The following is a 21,915-nucleotide window of genomic DNA, read 5'->3' on the forward strand; positions in this document are numbered from 1 at the left end:
ACATCAATCACTATGGCAGAAAACTACTTCTTAAGAAGTAACTTTCCAGGGCCAACAAAGATAAGAGGTCACCAGAAAATAAAGAATTAACTCACTGCAACATCTTTATTTCTTACTTTATAGTTTCTATGCTTGTGTTTTATTTTTTATAAAGAAAAGAAAAGAAAAGAAAATTTACGCTAATGATTTAGCGTAAATCTTTTCAAAGGGGTCCCTGGGCAATGAGATTTAACTGCCTTTTGTTTTACTCTTTTTGCCTGGTTGTATTGTTTGGTTTGGGTTTTGGACAGAGGGACAGAGAGGATCAGAAGAGGAATGCACAATGTTTCTCTTCCCCAGAAATATCTTCTTAGTGGTCTGACATCATAGAAACTTGATCAAATAGTCCTATGTACAGTTTAACATATGATTTAGCAATCAAAGAAATCTAAGGGAAAAATTGAGGAAAAGGGCTATCTGATGCATTACAGAATCTCAGTGTACATTCTGCCACCAAATCATTGTATAAAAAAAATTCTTATGTAGACTTACAAAGGCCTATTTCCTGCCAGATTCAATGGTAATTAATAAGGAAAGTCTTTTTAGAAAGGTAGGGCACAAATGATGAACCTTCAAAGGATATTTTAAAAATGCTGTCACTAAAGAGAATCAGGAGAAAACAGTGACATGGAAAATTTAAAAAGAGAATATATTCAGGAAGAGGGGATACTTGGTGTCAAATGTTGTAAAGAAGACAAGAAAAATTAGGCTTGAGAAAAAGCCACTGAATTTAACAATTAGGAGATCCTTTAAAAATTATTTATACCAGTTCTTTTTATGGGGGTTATTAAAAAAATTTAGGGAAATGTTCAAGTTCAGAATTCTTTTAAAATCTGATTTTATATATATATATATATATATATTTGTAAAAGCCATGGAGAAAGCGTTTTGAGTCAAGATGTTATATATTCAATACCTTCCAAATTACTAAAGATTTACTTTATGGAACTAGTAAAATAATAAAAACAGGACTTTTAAAACTTTTCATGATGCACCCCTTTCACAGTCAACAGAGACCAATAGACTACTCTCAATAATATTTTTAAATGCATAAAATAAAATACATAAGATTAAAAAATACAATTACGATCCTAGTAGTACCAGATCTCAAACTGTATTATGAGTTAAAAAATAGAGGGATCAATCAGTGGAAGAGATTAGATAAAAGCATATCAAAACTAATGACCTAATAGCTTTGTGTTTGGTAAAACCCTAGAGTCCAGCTACTCAGGAAAGGACTTATTATTTGACAAAAACTGCAGAAAAATGGAAAGTAGTCTGGCTGGCCAACACTTCATATTGTATACCAAGATAAGTTTCAAGTAGATATACAAATTAGATATAAAAGGTCATATCATAAGCAAGTAGAAGAACAAGAAAGAAATTACCTTTCCAATCTATGGAAAGGGGATGAAATCAAGATTTAAAAAAGGATAAGGAGAATCATAGAAGATAACATTAATAATTTCGTTTCCACAAAATTTGGAAGTTTTACTGCAAAAAAACAAAACAAAATAATGCAATTAAATTTAGAAGAGAAAGACAGAACAGAAAAAAAAAATATTTGCAACAAGCTTCTATGATAAATGTCTTATATCCAATATGTAAAAGGAATTGATTCAAATTTATAAAAATAAATTCCGTTCCTTAATAGATAAATGGCTAAAGAACATTAACAGGCATTTTCCAAAGGAAGAAATCCAAGTTGTCATCAAACATAAGAAAAAAATATTCCAAATCATTAATATTAGAAAAATGCAACCTAAAGCAATTTTGTAATTAGAACTCATATCTATATGGTTTACAAAGATTAAAAAAATGAAAAGTTATAGTTGTTAGAGGGAAAGAAAAAAGGAGACTAATGTATAGACACTAGAATTGGGAATTATTAGTTATTCTGGAAACTATTTTGGAACCATGGCCCCAAACTCACTAAATTGTGCATATCCTTTAACCCAGAAATATCGCTACTATCAGACCTATATTCCCAAAAGAACAAAAGAAAAGAAGCCACTTGTACAAAGGTATTTGTAGCAGTTCTTTTATAGCAGCTAGAAAGTAGTAATAAAGTTCAATTGAAGAATGCCTGAACAAATTATGGCATATTAATGTAACAGAATAATATTAAGATAGGTAAAAACACAAGATGTATGAATTGATAGAATCAAGTGAGCAGAACTAAGAAAATTATTTATATGTAGCACAAAATTGTAAACATAATTTTGAAAGACGTAAAAATCGTGATCAATCCAGCCATTCTGGAGATCAATTTGGAGCCATAACCAAAGGCCTATAAAACTATGCACACTCTTTGATGCAGCAGTGTTACCACTGGTTTGTATTACAAAAGAGGGAAAAAGACCCACAATTGCAAAAATAATTGTAGCAGCTCTTTTTGTAGTGGCAAGGAATCAGAAATTTGAGAGGATGCCCATTAATTGGGGAACGGCTAAATAAGTTATATTGTTCCATAAGAATGATTAACAATCTTATTTCAGAAAAGCCTGGAAAAACTTAGATGAACTAATGTTGAGTGAAGTGAGCAGAATCAAGAGAACATTGTCCACAGTAAGAGCAAGATTATGTGATGATCAACTGTGAGGGACTTGGCTCTTCTCAGCAACATAATGATCGAAGACAGTTTCAATAGACTTGGGATGGAAAATGTCATTCTCATCCAAAAATAGAACTATGAAAACTGAATGTGGATTGAAACACAATATTTTTACCTTTTTTTATTTGCTTGTTTACTTTTTTTCCTCGTTTTTTTTCTCTTTTGGTCTGATTTTTCTTTTGCAACATGACAAATATGGAAATACGTTTAAAAGAATTTCACACTCTCTTCAACAATGAGATGAACCAAATCAGTTCCAATAGAGCAGTAATGAATTGAACCAGCTACACCCAGTGAAAGAAATGTGTGTGAACCACTACATAGAATTCCCAATCCCTTTATTTTTGTCCACTTGCATTTTTTATTTCCTTCACAGGTTAACTATACACTATTTCAAAGTCCGGTTCTTCTTGTGCAGCAAAATAACTGTATGGACATGTATACATATATTGTATTTAACATATACTTTAAACATATTTAACATGTATTGGTCTACCTACCATCTGGGGGAGGGGATGGGAGGAAGGAGGGGAAAATTGGAACAAAAGATTTTGCAATTGTCAGTGCTGAAAAATTACCCATGTATATATCTTGTAAATAAAAAGCTATAATAAAAAAAATTGCACACATTTAATCTATATCAAATTGCTTGCTATCTTGGGGAAGTAGGGGTAATAACAGAGAGAAGAAGAAAAAATTTGGAATAGAAAGTCATAAAAATAAATGTTTAAAACTATCTTTACATGTATTTGAAAATTGTGAACAATTCAATAACCAACTATAATTCCAGAGGATCAATAATGAAGCAAATTACCTATCTCCCAAAAGGAAGGTAATAGACCTAAGGTACAAAAGGAGACATGCATATTTCTATACATGGCCAATTCAGGAATTTGTCTTACTTAATTATGAATATTTGTATAAGGGTTTTGATGGTCTTTAAGATTTTTTTTGAAGGGATGTAGGAAAAATTTATAAAATAGGAATGTTCTTTGAAAACAAAAGACAGAAGTGCTGAAATTAAATACAATGACAAAACGTACTTTTACATAACTATACTAGCTATTGGAATAAAAATACATACTTACCACCACCAAGAATGCAAGAAGCCTGGAGGTTCCCCCAATGTGATGTTTTTTTCCCATCTTATCTAAAACAGATTTAAAAAGATATTGAAATTTCCTCAAATGCTGTATACACAAAATTTCTTCAGACATATAATAAAACAGTAATTTCCCTCTTTAACATTTTAATATACAGGCTTTTCATTATTATCATATTACTATTTATTCAGCATTCAAATATATATGTATACACACACACATATATATTTAAGTGATTGGTGATTCCTTTAAACTGAAAAAAATAAACTTAAAATGCATGGGAAAGACAATAATAAAAATAACAATCATTTCTTTTCATAGAATTTAAAGTCTCAAAAAATTCATTTCTATCAACTTTATATTACTTCCATCCATAAAAATATAACAAGATACCTAACACATGGTAAAACTATAATATCTATAAATATGCCAAGTTAGTTTTTTAACTTCCTGAATACTACAATGGTTATCAATATAAACCATTCTGCTAGTTATGTTATTCATGATTTGGTTTTGGATATCAGTTTGCACTAGACTTGGCATGGTAATAAAAGTGTTTTAACTAAAAACAATGAATGGTCACGGTATCTTATAATGAGACCTATCATGTTAATGTATTTGGCTTGATATGGTCTAGTCTCTGTGTGCTAGCTCTAAAAGTTCTCTTGAGTAATTAATTCCAATAGACTTGGAATGAAAAAATGCCTTCTGCATCCCGAGAGAGAACCATAGAGACTGAATATGGATCAAAGCATGTATTTTCATTTTTTGTTTGTTTTTATGTGTTTTTTTCCTCTTTTACTTTTTTGGTCTTATTTTTCTCACAGAATATGACAAATATTGAAATGTTTAAAAGAATTGCACATATGTAAAAGAATTTCACATATTAACCCATATTGGATTACTTGCTGCTTTGAGAGGAGAGAGAGTTAAGAGAAGGGAGAAAAATTTATAACACAAATTCTTACAAAAACAAAGGGTGAAAACTATTTTTACATGAATTTGGAAAATAAGATACTACTAAAAATTTAAAATAAAATAAAAATTCCCCTGAGTAGACAATCTAAATTCGCAAATAAAAGTAAGATATTTGTTATTTGTCCTATTTGATTTAGAAAATTAAGTTGGTTTGTACTGTTAAATAACATAGATTGCTGGGTCACCAATAGAAAAAAAATAATAATAGAAATAGAAAATAGTAATAATAGCAGCAGTCATTTATAGAGCAACAGCAGTTTTTAAAAATTATTTCATCTGATCCTCACAATAGTCCTGTGGAGTGGTAAGCAGTAGAGTAACAGCAATGGAAACTGAACCTGCAATTTCATTACAAATAAAAATCTGAAGTGAAGATGCTCCTTCCTTTAGTTTTAGACTGGTATCTCTCTGTAACTTAGTCTCAAAGAGTTTCCAACTACCAAAAAGTTTAAGGAATTTCCCAAAGTTGCAAAGCCAATATGTGTATGCCAGAGTGAATATCCAAATCTTCCCAACTCCAAAGTCAGCTCTCTCTATCTGTTATGTTAAAGCAGTCTCTGAAGTAAGTAGAGCAGCAATTCCCATTCCCATTTCAGAGATGAAAAAATGTGAGTTGAAGAGAAATTAAATTGTGGCTTGGTGGAACAAATATTGGGATAAAACCTAAGTTTGAATCCCACACATTTGTCACTTTGTGACCAATGACATGCCTTTAATCTCTCTCGGCCTCAGTTCTAGAATAATACAGAGGAGAGGGCAGTATGACATAATGAATAGAGTTTAAAAGTTAAGATTTTAAAAGATTTAGATTTAAGTCCTGGCTTAGGATAATTAATATCTGTGTGATTATGGACAAATTTAGCCTCCTAATTCCTCAAAAATAACCCTAAAAGAGTTGTCAAGCTACATCACTGGAGGGAGTTTTCACATTGAGAGTTTCTTCTACTCACAAAATCTACAAGTCCGGACTCTTCCCAACACTCAACATGGAGAAAAATTATAGAGTTAAATAATAGTTGTATGCCATGTGAGGCAACTGACTTATATTAGACATGGTAATTTCTGAGTTCCAAGAAGTTGTCTGTTGGCCAAGTTGTCTGTAGGCCTGTCTTGCAAAAAATAGACATTTCCCTCTTGCCTAGCCATATTTGGGTGATAAGGAAATTATAGGTGCAATTTGGGGAACATTACCTTTATTTCTGCTGGGGTGTGAAAGTTTCTTGATATAAATGAAGAAAAGGGCCCAAAATCATAAGGTAAATTGCAATTTTTAAAAGAAAACCATCAGAAGACATTTCTGTTTGTCCAAAACCACAGAGGAATGGAAAACTCTGGTTAACTGAGTACTTCCATTTACTTTATATTTGCTATATTATTGATTAGCAACCTACAAGTACTTTTGCTCTAAAGTTACCTTCTATCTACCTAGGTATATTTATATACCTAGATTATCTTCCCCAGTAGAATGTGATCCCCTTGAGGGCATTAAATTCTCTAATCTTGCCCAATATATTTCTCTTCCTTTACCTCCTACAGAGATATCCCTAATTAGGAAGATTTTTAAAAGGAGAAAAAAAAAAGGTCAGCAGATTGAAAAGATCTGACTTTATATGTAGTGTTCCATATCCGTACACCCACAAGTCCTCATTTTTGCGAAAATGTGGGGAGTTGCATTTTTTTTCTCATCTCCTTGGAAAGTCAAGCTTAGTCACAGAATTCAATTTCAATTATTTTGCTATTAGTCTTTCCATTTCTATTGCTATAATTATTGAGTAAATCGTGTTCATGGCTTTGCGTATTTTACACTGCATCTATTCTTGAATGCCTGGCCAAGTTTTTAAGTTTTGTCACATTTATGATTTCTCACATTCACATTTATGTCCCACAAGTAGCTTAGCCGTTTTCCAAACTGAAAGGCATCTACTTTGTTTCTAATTCTTTACACCACTATAAAAAGTGCTACTAAATATTTTTGTGAGTAGGGGGGAGTCTTTCTTTCTGCCATTGACTTCCTTGGAGTGTGGACACTTTAATCAGTCTTTTTGCTTAATTTCATATTGCTTTCAAGAATGTTTGAATGAAAGTTGCCTTTTATTTTAAGCCAAGAAACAACTTAGTCCTTTTACTCCTGACATTTCTTTCTCATAAGAGCTTTATGTGAGGGAGAATGTTTGTTTAAACTTTTTTTTAATTTTCCCCAGAATGAGATTTAAAGTTTCAGAACTAGATTAGCATTTCTTAAAATTAATTATTTTACCCAAAGACTTATTAAACACATTAAAATTTTACCCTATGTAAATGGTAAATGGTAAAATATCATTTAAAAATCAAATGTAGACTCAATTTTTGCCTTAACTCTAAAGATTAAATAATTAAAAATTAGTCAAGTACAAGAAGGAGAATGTACCCACAGGTCCTTGAGACCACTAAGAGGTAGAGGGCAATTAAAGAGGATCATTACTGTAGATTAGAGAGAAATTGAACAAATTCTTTCCATCAGTCATTACTACAGAGATGGGGAAATTCCTATCCCAAGGGCTCTTAAAAAAAATTAACAGGAACTCAGAGGGTGGCCTTAACTAAGACTGAAGTCTTTAAGGAAGAAGTTAGGAAATAGATTGAAAAACTTAAGTGCCCTTAAATTGCCAGAAACTGGTGGGATTTTTCAAGGTTGTGAAGTAAATAAAATGCAAACCAGTGGGGATGCTGATGAAGACATGTAATTTGCTGTTATAAGCCAAAATTATCTATGAAGATCTAGAAGCTGTATATGTGATAAGCATTTTTTAAAAAGAAAAAAGGAAATCCAGGGAATTACTGAACTTAATTTGAAAGAAATTAATTGCAACATTTAAAAAGGCTCGTACTACTAATAATAAATACCAATGATGAATCAATGTATAGTACAAAAATGTAAAAACATCAAGCTTGAATTTTCTAAAGCTAATCTTAAAATAATTTGCCTATCTATGCCATCTCTACCTAAAAATTTAAACTAATCAATATATAGCTTTTCAAAAAAAATTATAACTATTATACAAAAATGAGATAAAGCATCTCAAGTATTTTCTTCAATGATTTTTATACAATAAAGGATCAAATTATATATTAATTATGACATGGGTTCAATGGAAAAAACTCAAAGAGTAAAACAAATTCCTTTATCAATCCTTTATCTTTCTCAACCTTGTCATTTTTTTTCTTGGTATCAGATTCTGAGGTAATGAATGGAGAAACCTCAGGGTCAAGAAAGCCTGGATTCCAATACTGCCTTGGACAATCTCTGGCTTTGTGACCGTGGACAAGTAACAACTTCTCAGTGCTTTGGGCAATTCCCCAAAACTATAAATTAAAGCAGACATGGGATTATAAACCTATATTCTCTCTCAGTGAGGAAGGCTGAGGCTGAAACTAATGGGGCCTCTAAATTCAAAACTTTTGAGCTGCAATAGAGCTAAACGTAGGTGTCCACAGTAAGTTCTAAATGAATGATAAACTCCAGAGTTGGGAGAGAAGGAAAATACATTGCCTAACGAGAGGCCAACAGGGGTCGGTCAGAAAAAATTAAGCAGTTTAAAGCTTCTATGTCAATTGAGTATTGGGTTCTGGCCATGAGTAGTCACTGCATTTCCAAGCCTGGATGAGAGAAAAAGTACATTGCCACATCTTTCCCAACAAAAGACTATGAATTGTTGAGGAGGTGAGGAATTGGAACGCGTAGTGAAGATTCTCTCTTCACCAGTATTTGTTTACATATTTATTTCCTAGTTTATTTATATGATTTATTTATCTATTTATTTAGAAGAAACTCACTTTTTCACTGATTAAAACTAAGGAAAGGAATCTCAGAGAAGTCTTAAAAAATAATGAAAATTTTCAGCAGTAGAAGCCTAGAACTTTTGTTTTTTCAAAATGTTTTTCAAGTATAGATTTAATCTCACTGAATGATAGAATCTGACTTTTGGAAGGGATTTCAGAGGCAATCTAGAACCACTACCACTATACCCACGACCCATCACTCTATCTACCTAGTAAGAGTGCTCCCCCCTACATTCATAAGTAACAAGTTGTTGCAGAATTTTTCTTTCAAGACAACAAAGGAAGGTGAACTCAATATCAACCGAGGCTAGCATCTTCACTTTTACAAAGCTCTAAAAGTGAAGAAATTCTTACTTATTGTTAGGGTCTTTTTACAATGGGTCAGCCCAGTGCAAACAGGAGGCTGAACTTGAGCGTCTGGAAGTACTTTCTGTGACCAGAAACCGCTTCCTAGGCGGGACCCTGGCCATATTGAGATAGCTTCTTAATGGGAGATGGCTCCCTCTCTGATTGGCTGTGCATGTGACCTCACAGACCCTTTTTAAGCCTAGTGCAGCAAGAGGACACTCTCTTTATCCTGGGGTAGCTGAGCCAAGTGGATGGATAGCCAAGAGAGGTAAGGAACTTCATAGTGAATATATGGTTCTCTCAAAGACCTGGTGTTCACTTGGGAGTTAACAAGTCAGGGCAATATGTGAGCAAGTAGAATAAAGGTTTTAAGTTTGCACATGGCTGTTCTTGAGCACCCTATCGATTATTAAACTATGGTTTGTGAAATCGTAGCCAGAGACCTCTGAAGACTTCAGAAGCAATAAGCCGGGTTATTGGTTGACATTGCAAAAAGTCAGTGGCCAGAGAATTCTCTGAAGCCCCGGGAATTAGCAAAGACTGACAATGTAAAGAGCTGCAGAGTAATGCTAGGACATTTGCAAATGAAATGACTGCCAGGGTTAAGTATTCTGTCTTTACAACTTATATGAAAATGGAATCGGCATCTCTTAACTTCTACCCAACTCTCCAAGTTTAGCCCTCTGCAAAACCAAGCAATCTAACCATTCTAAGGTAAACTTAGATCTTTCAACCTCTTGAAGAAAGGACTCACTGCAATCCTGCCTTTCCCCCATACTTTTCCTCCTCATCAAATCATCACTAGCCTAAATATTTCTGGTTTCTTCAAATTTTCTTTCTTTGGCAAAATCTCAAGACTTTTCCTTTTAGGACACTTTCTAGCTTAAAAAATACTTATTAAAAGTTTGAATTTTGTCACTTTTCTACTTCCACAACAAAGTATCAATCTCATGGCCTGCAGAATTCTGTAGTACTGCCTGAACCAGATTAAAATTTAACTCAAAAATGTTTAACACAGTAAATAAAGTACAATACAATATATGCAATGTTAATTTGTTTTTTTTTTAATACATTTGTTGCTCTCACAAGGATCCATTTCTATTTGCATCTGACACCAAGTGTTGTAAAAAAGAACATCTCATAATGTTTCTTCTCCATGCACAGTCACTACTCTAGTTCAATTAGCCCCCATCAGCATTCATCTGTACTATTACAATTACAAAGATCTTTCTGCCTCAAGACTCTACCCACTCTAATTCACAAGTGATTTTCCTAAAGGAATGGTCATGTCATTCTCCTATCCAATAAACTTCAATGGCTCCTTACTTTCAAAGTTGTAAACTGAAGGATAAAGATAGGGATGAATCTGAACCTTGTTTAATAGTAAAAACACCTAGAAGACAGAAATATAACATGAATGAGATATATCTAAACAGAAACTTACTAGCAAAGGATTTGGGGACTCTATTGTTCTCCCAAACCACTCTGAGTTTGCCATGCAGTGTAGCAGCCAAAAATGTTCTTGTGCTGCATTAATAGAAATACAGATGCTAGCATGACAGGCAGGCATTCAAATAAAGTTGCTGCCAGAATCACTAAAAGAATTGTTCATACTGATGAGACTACCAATCTTATCAAGGACTTAGAACAAGGAATGTTCTCTGATCACACTTATGGGAAGCGTATTGTATTTAATTTGAAGTAACATTCTATGAGTAAATTTTCAAATGTAGATTACATACAAAATGTACTTAAGAGGAAGTCGATCAGAATGGTGAGAAAATTTAAAAACTGTCAGATAAAGAACTGCAAGAAAAAAATGTTTAGCAACATGAATAGTCTTCTAGAGATATAAGTGCTTTTTTAGAAAAGTCTGAAGCTCTGTCATCCAAAATCAGCAGTAGGACCAATAGAAGGAATTTTTAGAGAGCTAGATTTAGGTTTAACATATGGAATTTCCTAAGAATTACAACCATCTCAAACACAGAATGCTCAATGGAAGCATTCAAGTAGAAGCAGGATGACCAGTTGTCTAGAATGTATTAATTAACAAGGGCTGTGATGCAGGTACAAATTGGTTTAGTTGATCTTTGGAGTTTCTGGAACTTTAAAAACCTGTGAATCTAGTCATTCAGATATGGCTATTTTCTTCTTTTCCTAAGGGGAAGGAATGGCTTGGCTTCTTAATTGTCCATCACTACTCCCTATATTCCTCCCCAATTAGTATTTCTCCAGCCCAGTGGAAAAACATAACAATCTCACAGCTTTTCTCCTGACTCTGAAGCAAATACATTGTTTTTTTTTTTGAGATTTAAGACTCTAATCTTTTGAAGTAAAAGGAAAAGTGTTCTTTTCTATCTACCTGACAAGTCCCCTGAAATGCTTAAAAAAAATTTTTCCCCACTTAATTTCCAAAAAAATAAAAAATAAAAAACACACAGAAGTGATATTTGGTAAATGTTTCGATGCACAAAAGTCTAAAGTAAGATTTATCTATATTTTGGAAGAAAGCTCAGACTTGGTCTATATTGGGAATTTTGTAATAAGAGCTGAGACAGGAGTCTGTACAGACGGTTGGAAATGAGGTGAGTACTAGGCTATATATCTTTGACTCCTATTATGCCATTATTAGACAATACCTCCAAATCAAAGGAAAAGGAAAAGGATATATATATATATATATATGATAATATTTGTAGTGAAACTTCTTGATGTAGCAACAAACTGTAAACGAAGTAAGCATTTATTAACTAAGCAATGGCTAAAAACAAAAGTATAGGAATATGATGTAATAATATCATTAATCTTCAAGAAATGGCAGAAGAATTAGATTCAAAGAAACCTGAACAGCCTAGTATGAACCAAGGCAGAGTCAAGAGAGTAGAACTAGAATGATTTATAAATAATTGGGTAGAGAATGTGAAGAGTTCTGTGACAGGATGGCAAAGAATAACAACTAGAAATGTAAGGAAAAATGGTCACACTTCCCTTCCTTCTCTTTATTTGACAGTTTTACTTGCTCTTTCTCCTTTACCACTGATACAACTGATACTGTTCTAGTGCCAGTGCAGAGAGTTGTGGGAATCCCCTTCTTTGGTTGGAGGCGCAGGACCTATGTGAAAAGTATGCATGAACCCAAAAAGTTTGAATGGCAAAAAGGGAAGTTTTTTGGTACTGAGAAGTCAGTTTTGCTAGGAAGGTAGACTTCCGAGTGACAAAGTCCTGTTAGGGAAATAGAGGTTAGCACTGAGAAGAGAATGTTTTCACAATGCAAGAGTCCTGGTAGGCAGCTGTGCCAAGAAAAGAGGTCCCTTGGCAGAAACATAATTTCTACTTTGGACTTCTGCGAAGATATGGAGTTTAGAATGGTCCTTATAGAAGTCTAAGACTAAGGTCCCTTGAAAAGAAGGAATTGAAAAGAAAGCCAATGCCCTCAATGCCCCAATGCCATATTCTTATCTTGGAGTTTCAGCTACTCCATATCAAGCGGAGATCTCCAACTGAATGAAATTCACTTTAAAGGCTTCCTGAATGGGGACCCAGCTACCCAAAAGATCAATGTGGGGAGGAGGAGAGGGTGATTTGCCTTAGAAAAAGGTTCAGTCTGGAAAATATGCCTTCTCCTAGACTCTCTGGAGTCCAGGAGACCCCGAATCAAAGGGGACACAATTGCTGAGTGATTGTTTTACAGTTTAAAGGTGACACAGTTTCACCCCCCTCACAACCACTACACAGGATGTCCTGAATCAGTCCCTGGAAGAAGTAAAAACTGAGGACTAGAGGTAAGGGTTGATGGCAATTCCTACCAAGAGGAAAAGGAGAAATGGGAAAATAGAGAAATTTCAAGTGGCAGCAAGAAAGGGGAAAGAATGTTCCTTAAGGAACACAGGCAACCAGATGGGGTAGCCATTCCATAGCAGGCTTTCATTAAGTCAGGGTGCTGAGAGATAGGTATGCATATTTAGTTAGCAACATCTGCATAGGTACATGGAAAAAGAGGGCTGATTAGGGGGAATTCCCCCCAATCAACTTAAGCAGTGAGTGGGAGTGTGAGAAAATGATAGACTACTCTGGGCCTTTTGCTTCCTTTTTCACAATTTCCATTCAACCTTACTTCCAGAGCACTGGGAGTGGGGAGTTGCAGTCTCTCCCCACCTCGCTCCCACCACCAGCAGTTCATGGTGACTTGTGGCAGAAACACAGGGAAATATTTGCTCTCAGTCTTGGGATATGAAAAGGCAGCATTAGGACAAGCAATTAAGCAATCACCAAGCTTGTTCTAAGGGATGGGGATACAAAGACAAAAGTGAAACAATTTCTTCCCTTAAAGAACAGGAGACAACATGTTCCATCATTGGTAAAATGAGGGTGTTGGAATAAATTATCCATAAAACTCTTACATCTTTTTCCTTTTGAAGAATATTACTCTGGAATCTGAAATAAAGATGTGGAAATATTGCAAAATTTAAGGAATGAAAAGGAGTTATCTTAGTTTAGAAAAAAACACACAAAGGTAATTAAACCTTGGGCAGAAGGTTGGATTCCAGTGATTCCAGGTGATGCCCTGAAGAAGTAAAATTTGCTATAGGATTCAGAGACTTGTTGGAGTGGGCCAAGTTAAAGCAAGACTAGTAACAACCTTGAAGAAAAAAAAAACTAAAACTCTAAACTTTTTTCCTCCTACAGTCTGGAAAGCATCAAAATCAGTAAAAGAAGTATATTTTTAAAAAATAGAAGTATTGTAGAAAAAAGCTCAAATTTAAGAGCTAAGGCTCAAAAATTGACCATTGAAATATCTTAACTAAATTATTAGAGGAATCAATTCTTTACTATATCTATATTAATAGACAGAACAAATATTTTAAAATAATAGTTATTCCCCAAGTAATCTGTGATTTGGGAACATATAGGGTAATTTTAAAGCCCCATATTTGCCCTGTGGGTTATATTTTACTTAGGAGAATATTACTATTGCTTTGCGTATCCTAAGGAAAACCAACTACAAGGAGCAAAATGTAGACTAAAAGTATGCTGACTGAGTAGTCTGGAATTTCAAAAAAATTGCTTACACAGATAATCCACAAAGTAAATACATGCCAATAATAGAATTCATTTTATAGCATGCAAGCACACATACACAAATAAATTACATAAAATTGCTTATCTTAAAACAGGCATTCATTTATTTATGCAATCTACCAAAATTTTAAGCCAAAAAGATACAAAACATACCTCTGATAAAAATGTCTGAGCAGATTTCTGAGCTCCTACATGGAGCAGATATTCATATACATAGAGTGCTAACCTAGAAAATGAATAAAATATATTAATAATTGAGAAAGCTTTTTAAAATTCAAACTCAAAGATGACGTATTCTTTTTCCCTTCAAAATAATTTCATTATGAAATGCAAGAGAAACATTCTTTTCCATGCTTTATGGAGGCATTTATATTTCCATCTTTCTATACATACTCGTGTGTATACACATACAAATACATATTCACAAAAATACATATACATATGTATCTTTTTTATATTCTCATGTGTGTGGCATGTACACACACAGGAGAATATATAAAAATATATGTGGAGGTATGGAGTAGGGTTTAAAGAACTAGATTTGGAGCTGAGAAGAGGATTCAAATTTATTGTCTGACACATACTTAACTGGGTGACCCCAAACTAGTCATTTTTCCTTTGAGTGCCCAAAGCAACTCTCCAAACATGTAAGTTACAGAGGAGGTATTAATCATCATTAGGAAGAGCATCCTTCCCAAGCAGGACAACTTCACTATTGATAAAATCACAACTTACAGGTTTCTGAGTACATACATTAAAAACATATGCACATGTGCATAAGGATAGGTATGTATATATTTATATATATATATATATATATATATATATATATATATATACACACACAAATGGATGCATATATATTCACATTTGTAATATGGATTCATACACATAAATGCTCAGAAAACTTCTTACAATTAAAATAATATGTGAAGAAAAAGACAAAATGTATCTCTGTGGGCAAGAAAAGTCATGATCGCATTTCAGGTTTATTATCTGTTCACTCTCTCTTTTTGTCCTAGCTTTCACCACATGATAATATGTCTATCATAAGTCTATGACCAATAATGTGAATTCTCTTCCCTAAATTCCAAGAAGTTTTTTTTGTGGTACAAATAAATGATTCATTGGCATAAGAATGAAATTATTTCATGGAAACTTTCTAAAAACTTTTATTTCCTCCAACTTTTTTCTGCATATTAATATAAACTTTAGTTGTTTGTACATGGACATGCCAAAAATCTTAGTTCTCACTTATATGATATCCATTTTTATATCTGTTCACCAACCTTCCATCAACCTCTAGCTTTGACACTAACATGAATTATTGAATTTTACAAGGCACCTAAAATATAACAAAAATAGTATTAAGATGATCTGGAGATAGAAGATTTCATGAAAGCATTTAAGAATTTTAGTTTGAAAATTAAATCTATCTACCTACCTATCCATCTATTCATATATGCACACACATACACACACACACACACACACACTATATATATATATATATATACACACACACAGATTATATATATATATATATATATGTATGTGTATGCAGTTACATTCAAATACACTCTATATCACATGCAAAGAATATTAAGTATTCTGTTTATACACTACAATTCCCATTATCACATGAACTCTTAATTTTTAAACTGCTCTATGTGATTTAATTTCAGTTGAGCTGTTAACAGAATATTATTCAAAAACCCAAATTAGTCTGTAGCAGTATTTTTAATGATATCTTGGACTGATGCCCAGATAGCACACAACAGTTCAATTTCTGCTACTCTATATTTACCAATATTGAACCAGGTTTCTAGTAAACAATACATAGTAACAATTCAGCATAGTCATACTCTTTTTTTTCTGCCAAATGAATTTTTTATTATTAAAGACAGATGACATTTCTGTCTGAAAAATTCCACTTATAAATGAGTTGCTGCACAAGTAGCAGAAAGAAAAGTTTTCTCATTCCTGATCATCTATCTACTTGTCATGAAGTAAGGGTCTTCTACAACTTGAGCTGATCTGCACATTGCTCTGATATCTTGAAAGTCCATATGTCTGATTCAAGCACTTCACTACTAAGGAGTAGTATACCTGAGAACATTGATGACCACTGAAACAACTTCAAAACTCCTCCTGCTTCCCAATTTTTTTTAATTAAACACAGCATTACCTAGAATCTAGGTAATGTCCTCAACGGCCCGAGGGCCAGATGCGGCAGCTGAGGACGATTGTTCCCCCACCCAGGGCTATTAAGTTTCTTTATTTAAAGGCCCACAAAACAAAATTTTTGTTTTTACTATAGTCCAGCCCCCCAACAGTCTGAGGGACAGTGAACTGGCCCCCTATTTAAAAAGTTTGAGTACCCCTGACCTAGATGATAGCATTTTTTTTCTAGGAGTAAAGGAAGTATTTTTGAATTCTTATTATAATAATAGCTAAACATGGCTATCAAAAGTTTTGCAAAAGGCTGTATAAATATCATAGGTGCTATGATTATCCTCATTTTCCAGATGAGGAAACTGAAGCTGAGTTTATTTTAAGTGGCTTTCCCTGTTTGAGGGAAGATTTGAATACACTCTTCCTGACTCAAAGTTAATCCTTTATCCACTGTGACACCTCACTGACTTGTAATGGACTCTTCCTTTCCACAATTCTCCATTTAAGGAATAAAAAGTATAATCCGAAATGAAATTGTAGATGGTTTTGTTTGTTTGTTTGTTTGTTCCTTAAGTCAGCAGTCCCAATTCATGTCCTATGAATCTAAAAGAAACATTTAGCACAGGGATATACTTCTCTAAGGTTTTCATCTATGTTTCATGTAAGGGTCATATTGTGTTATTACCACCAGGAATTAATAACTCATATTTATATAGTGCTTGAAGGTTTACAAAGCACTTTTTTCATAATATTGGAAGGCAAGCCACACAACTATTACAATATTCATTTAGTAATGGTTTAGTTGCGCCTGAGGTTGATTAAAGTCTTGTTTAGCATCATATCTTAGTGGTTGTCACTCAAAGCCAAGCCTTCTGACTCCAAGCACCGGTGTCCTTTGTCTCATACTTCTGCAAGGCCAACAACTTGGAACTGTCTTCATCCTGCAACTTCTCCTGAAAGGCCACAAAGTGCAATACATACAAGGCTGGTCCTGTGTTTGGAAAACCTAACTATTTGAAAATGCTCTCAGACATAATACATGACTTTATCTTTCCATGCATTCTTGTCTGTAACAGACTTGTACATATACTCAAAAACTTGGCCAAGGCTTTTCTAATTCTACTCTACACTACTTTTCATTTGCAGTCTCCTCTCTGCTCATAACACAAACACCCTTGTTAGGGCCCTTTCTCATCACCTTTTCCAGGACAACCACAATAGCTTCCTTATTGGTCTCTCTAATTCTCTCCTGTTAATTTCCATACAAGTGCCAGGAGAATATTCCGAACAACACTTAGGAAACTTCAGTGGCTCCCTAATCTCCAGTCAGGTATGTATACAGATAATATCCATACTGTTTCTCACTCAGGGGAGTCCATCTTTCACCACCCAGGTTTTAAACTGAATGTCACTCACGGTTAGAAAGAATACCCTCTCAACCTAGGCTTCTTAGAATCTTCCTAGTATCCTTCTTTCAAAATACCAGAGGGTAGAGCCTACATCCAAAGACTCCTTTTTAAGTATACATGCTATTTCTTTTAAAGCTCAGTCCAAACACCATCCGACAGAATGTAAGTGTTTTAAAGGCAGGGACTATTTTATTTTTCCTCTCTGTTATATCCAGCAGCTAGCACAATGCCTGGCACAAACAGTCATTTACTAAATGCTTGAGGATTAATTTTCTATCTTCTCAATGCCCCAGCCAGCACTGTTTCTATATAGCAGAAGAAGTATTAGTAAAGGAAGTTTCTGTATAAGAATTTCCTTCTAATAACAAAGAAACAGTTCAGGTTCCTCATCCCACTCCTCCCTATCCAAAGGGCTTCTTATTACCAAAAGTAGACAATGAGACAGACAGAAATCTTGCTAATCTTTTCATTTTCACATTTTTCTTGCATTCTCTTGTTTTGACCCTGAGATCTCAAAAGTAGAATCCTGATAAATAATGACTTAAATATGATTTATTAAGTGGCTCAGCGAATAAAGCACCAGTCCTGGAGTTAGGAAAACTTGAATTGAAAACTACCCTCAGATAGTAGCTGTGTGACTCTGAGTAAGTCACAACTTTTGTTTCCATTAATTCTATTAAAAAAGAGAAAGAAATGCCTAACCACTACAATATCTTTGCCAAGAAAAAATCCCTGGACAGTTTTGTCCATGGGGTCATGAAAAGGCAGTCACAACTGAATTAAAAAACCTTATATGCCTGGTTATTCATATTTTCCCCATTATCAGATATTAGGAAATTATAACTTCATTAGAAAAATATGTGAACATTTCAGTAAACAACATAAATAATCCATTTAAACTTGTTCTTTCACTCCTCTTAAAACTGAAACTGCTCATATTTTTAACAGAACAAAATATTTATTCTTATCCTTATAAAAGACACATTATTATTATTATTATTTAATACAAATATTTTTCATAACATTTCACTTAATAATTATTACTTTTTCCAACTCTAAACTAAACAAGTTCAATTTTTAATGTGTTGATACATTAAAATTTCTTAAGTTCTGGGCCTGGGAGTGAGGAAACACATAAAATTTACAAATAACTCATTGCATCAACTTCAGGAAGGCTCCATTTCTCAAGCCTCAAATTCTTCAGCAGAATGAATCCAGAGATACCTACCTCTTTCTGCTCTCATTAATACAAAAACTGATTGGATCACATTTATACAGTATTTGAAATTTCATAAAAGAAGAACATTGGAACATAAGTATAATTTATTGTTGCAAACAAAAAGCTATCCCATGCAAATAAAATTCCACAATTTTAGCCTAATCTTGATGAAAAAATTATATGATATTGAAGATAAAGAAACTTGGTAATGTCTAATTCCTTTAAACTATCATTTCAGTTTTTTAAAAAATTAAAAATTTTTTCTAGATTTTAAAAATATTCATTCATTTCAGTACAAAAATCAGTGAAATTCATGGTAAAACAAGAGAGAAAACAAACCTTGATCTTTACACACAGTTGGAACTAGAGAGAATCCTGTTTATCAATGGCAAAATTAATATAAGATGATTAACACCATTCACCTCCTGTCAGACTTAAAATCGATGTTGAAATATGCATTTTTAGACAAGGATAATGTAGGAATTTGTTTTGTTTGGAATGTTTGTTTTATTGTATTTTTTAAACTTTTAATAATTGTTTAATGGAGGGAGGGAAAAAAGATTTTTTTTAAAGTGTTTTGTTTTTTAAAGAAAAGGGAGGTACTAGCAGTGTTACTACTGGGATTATATCCCAAAGAGATTATAAAGAAGGGAAAGGGACCTGTATGTGCACGAATGTTTGTGGCAGCCCTTTTTGTAGTGGCTAAAAACTGGAAACTGAATGGATGTCCATCAGTTGGAGAATGGCTGAATAAATTGTGGTATATGAAAATTATGGAATATTACTGTTCTGTAAGAAATGACCAACAGGATAATTTCAGAAAGGCCTGGAGAGACTTACATGAACTGATGCTGAGTAAAATGAGCAGGACCAGGAGATCATTATATACTTCAACAACAATACTATATGATGACCAGTTCTGATGGACCAGGCCATCCTCAGCAACGAGATAAACCAAATCATTTCTAATGGAGCAGTAATGAACTGAACTAGCTATACCCAGAAAAAGAACTCTGGGAGATGACTAAAAACCATTACATTGAATTCCCAATCCCTATATTTATGCACACCTGCATTTTTGATTTCCTTCACAAGCTAACTGTACAATATTTCAGAGTCTGATTCTTTTTATACAGCAAAATAACGTTTTGGTCATGTATACTTATTGTGTATCTAATTTATATTTTAATATATTTAACATCTACTGGTCATCCTGCCATCTAGGGGAGGAGGTGGAGGGGTAAGAGGTGAAAATTTGGAACAAGAGGTTTGGCAATTGTTAATGCTGTAAAGTTACCCATGTATATATCCTGTAAATAAAAGGCTATTAAATAAAAATAAATAAAAGCTGATTTGAGGCAAAAAAAAAAAAAAAGGGAGGTACTAAGATTACGTGTAAATTTAGTTATCTGTAAGGTTATTCAAAATTTAGGCTAAAAACACAGACTAAATAAGATTCATTTTGAAAACTAATGTCAGAAAGCTTGCTGAAACTAGCTAAAACTTGTCTTCATTTTTTACATCCTCAATTTACTATTACACTATAATGATTTCTTTAAATGGCCTTCAATGTTATACTCTTAGATCAAGGCATAGAATACATGGGAATGCGGTCATAGCTTCAGTCATTCAAGTTATTTCTATTTATATATCCCTGCCTCCTCCCTTGAAAAGAGATGACCGACTCCAATCATCATTAATATTAACATCAACATAACCTAGGCTCATTATTTGTATATTCAGAGGTAGTGAAGTCTGTTTAACCTTGTCTACGCTGGTAATCTTTGCAAGACCCCTGAACCCTTTGTACCATAACCACTTAAGGCCAGCTACTTAGAGTCAACCTATGGTTCTAGATAGAGCCAGATTCTAGGGATGATTACATATGAAACTTCATTTCTCCCAACTAGAACCAAGAAAGCAGCTTGGCTAATTTTCTTGTTTGTTTACCAAAATCTAGTTGGCATGCCATTTAAAAACCCTGGAATTGAGTAAACTGAATAAAGGATTCATTCACTGTTCTTTGAAATCCCAGACTAGAGGCAGACATTGGATCTTCGCAATTATCATGCCAAAATAAAGAGTAAAAATAATAGTATCGATCTTTACAGATGAGGAAGGGAAAAAGGCTCAGGAAAAAAAAATTGATGTAGAGAAATTATTTTTTTTAACTAAGGCATTTTCTTATAAACTCTCTTCCACCACCTATCCAAGTATAAGAATATTTATTATAGCTATATCTTCATGCTAACTGAAAAGGAAAACAGGAATATGCAAAAGTTTGTTCCATAAAACGTTGGATTATTTGTATTTTTATTAACTAAAGTTTAACAATTATATGTTTAATCTACTATTTTGGTAAGCTACAAATCTCTAACATACCAAATGTATCTTTTTGCTATCCGTGCAAACAGAACAGACCTAATAGACCCAAATATAAGAAAAATAATTTGACTCTAAGAACTCTGGATTAGCATTGATATAAAAATTCTAAAAGATTTCACCTAAATTATTCAATGTGACACAACTTGCTTGACCACTGATCACTACTTGGAACACTTAGGAAGATTCCATAAATTAAAACAGGATGGGTGTATAAAGTCATCATGAGCTCTCCCAATGTATTTAGGGCAAAATAATAAGAGATTTAAAATAATAGAGGTGAAATTATCAATACAATAATCTTACTGCCCAACATGAGATAACTGGTTAGTGCAGTTAATAGACTACCAAAGCCTGAAATCAGGAAGACTCATCCTCCTGAATTCAAAATCTGGTCTTAGACATTCACTACCTAAAATATCCATGGGAACATCCTTTAGCACTCCTTACTTCAGTTTCCTCATTTGTAAAATGAGCTGGAGAAGAAAATAGCAAATCAGTCCATTATGTTTGCCAAGAAAACCTGAAAGAGTCAGACACAATGACAAATGATTGAACAACAATTAATTAAGATTTATTGTCATTTTTAATTCCTTAAAAATATCATAATATAATTACTGAGCTTGTAAATACTTTTATTTCTAGAGAAAATTACCCTAAAATTGCAGAAGTAAAGTGGGAATAAGAAATGCTGTAAAGATATGTTAAGATATAGGCAAAATAGCAGGGTTTTTTTTTCCTAGAAGGTAA

General features: G+C 33.4%; 1 protein-coding gene across 5 annotated transcripts in view; it reads right to left on the minus strand.

The window, feature by feature from the left end:
• The window catches only part of SSBP2 (single stranded DNA binding protein 2), a 375,378-nt gene that overhangs the window by 241,217 nt on the left and 112,246 nt on the right, over positions 1-21,915 (minus strand). For all 5 annotated transcript variants that reach the window (XM_031967111.1, XM_031967094.1, XM_031967116.1 and 2 more), the window contains exons 2-3: positions 14,134-14,206; positions 3,742-3,803 (exon numbers count right to left, since the gene is read on the minus strand). In XM_031967111.1, the coding sequence (XP_031822971.1) occupies positions 3,742-3,803; positions 14,134-14,206 (135 nt within the window). The remainder of the gene's footprint in view (positions 1-3,741; positions 3,804-14,133; positions 14,207-21,915) is intronic.

This window comes from Sarcophilus harrisii, chromosome 1 (genome assembly GCF_902635505.1).
Source record: "Sarcophilus harrisii chromosome 1, mSarHar1.11, whole genome shotgun sequence".
NCBI classification, from domain to species: Eukaryota; Metazoa; Chordata; class Mammalia; order Dasyuromorphia; family Dasyuridae; genus Sarcophilus; species Sarcophilus harrisii.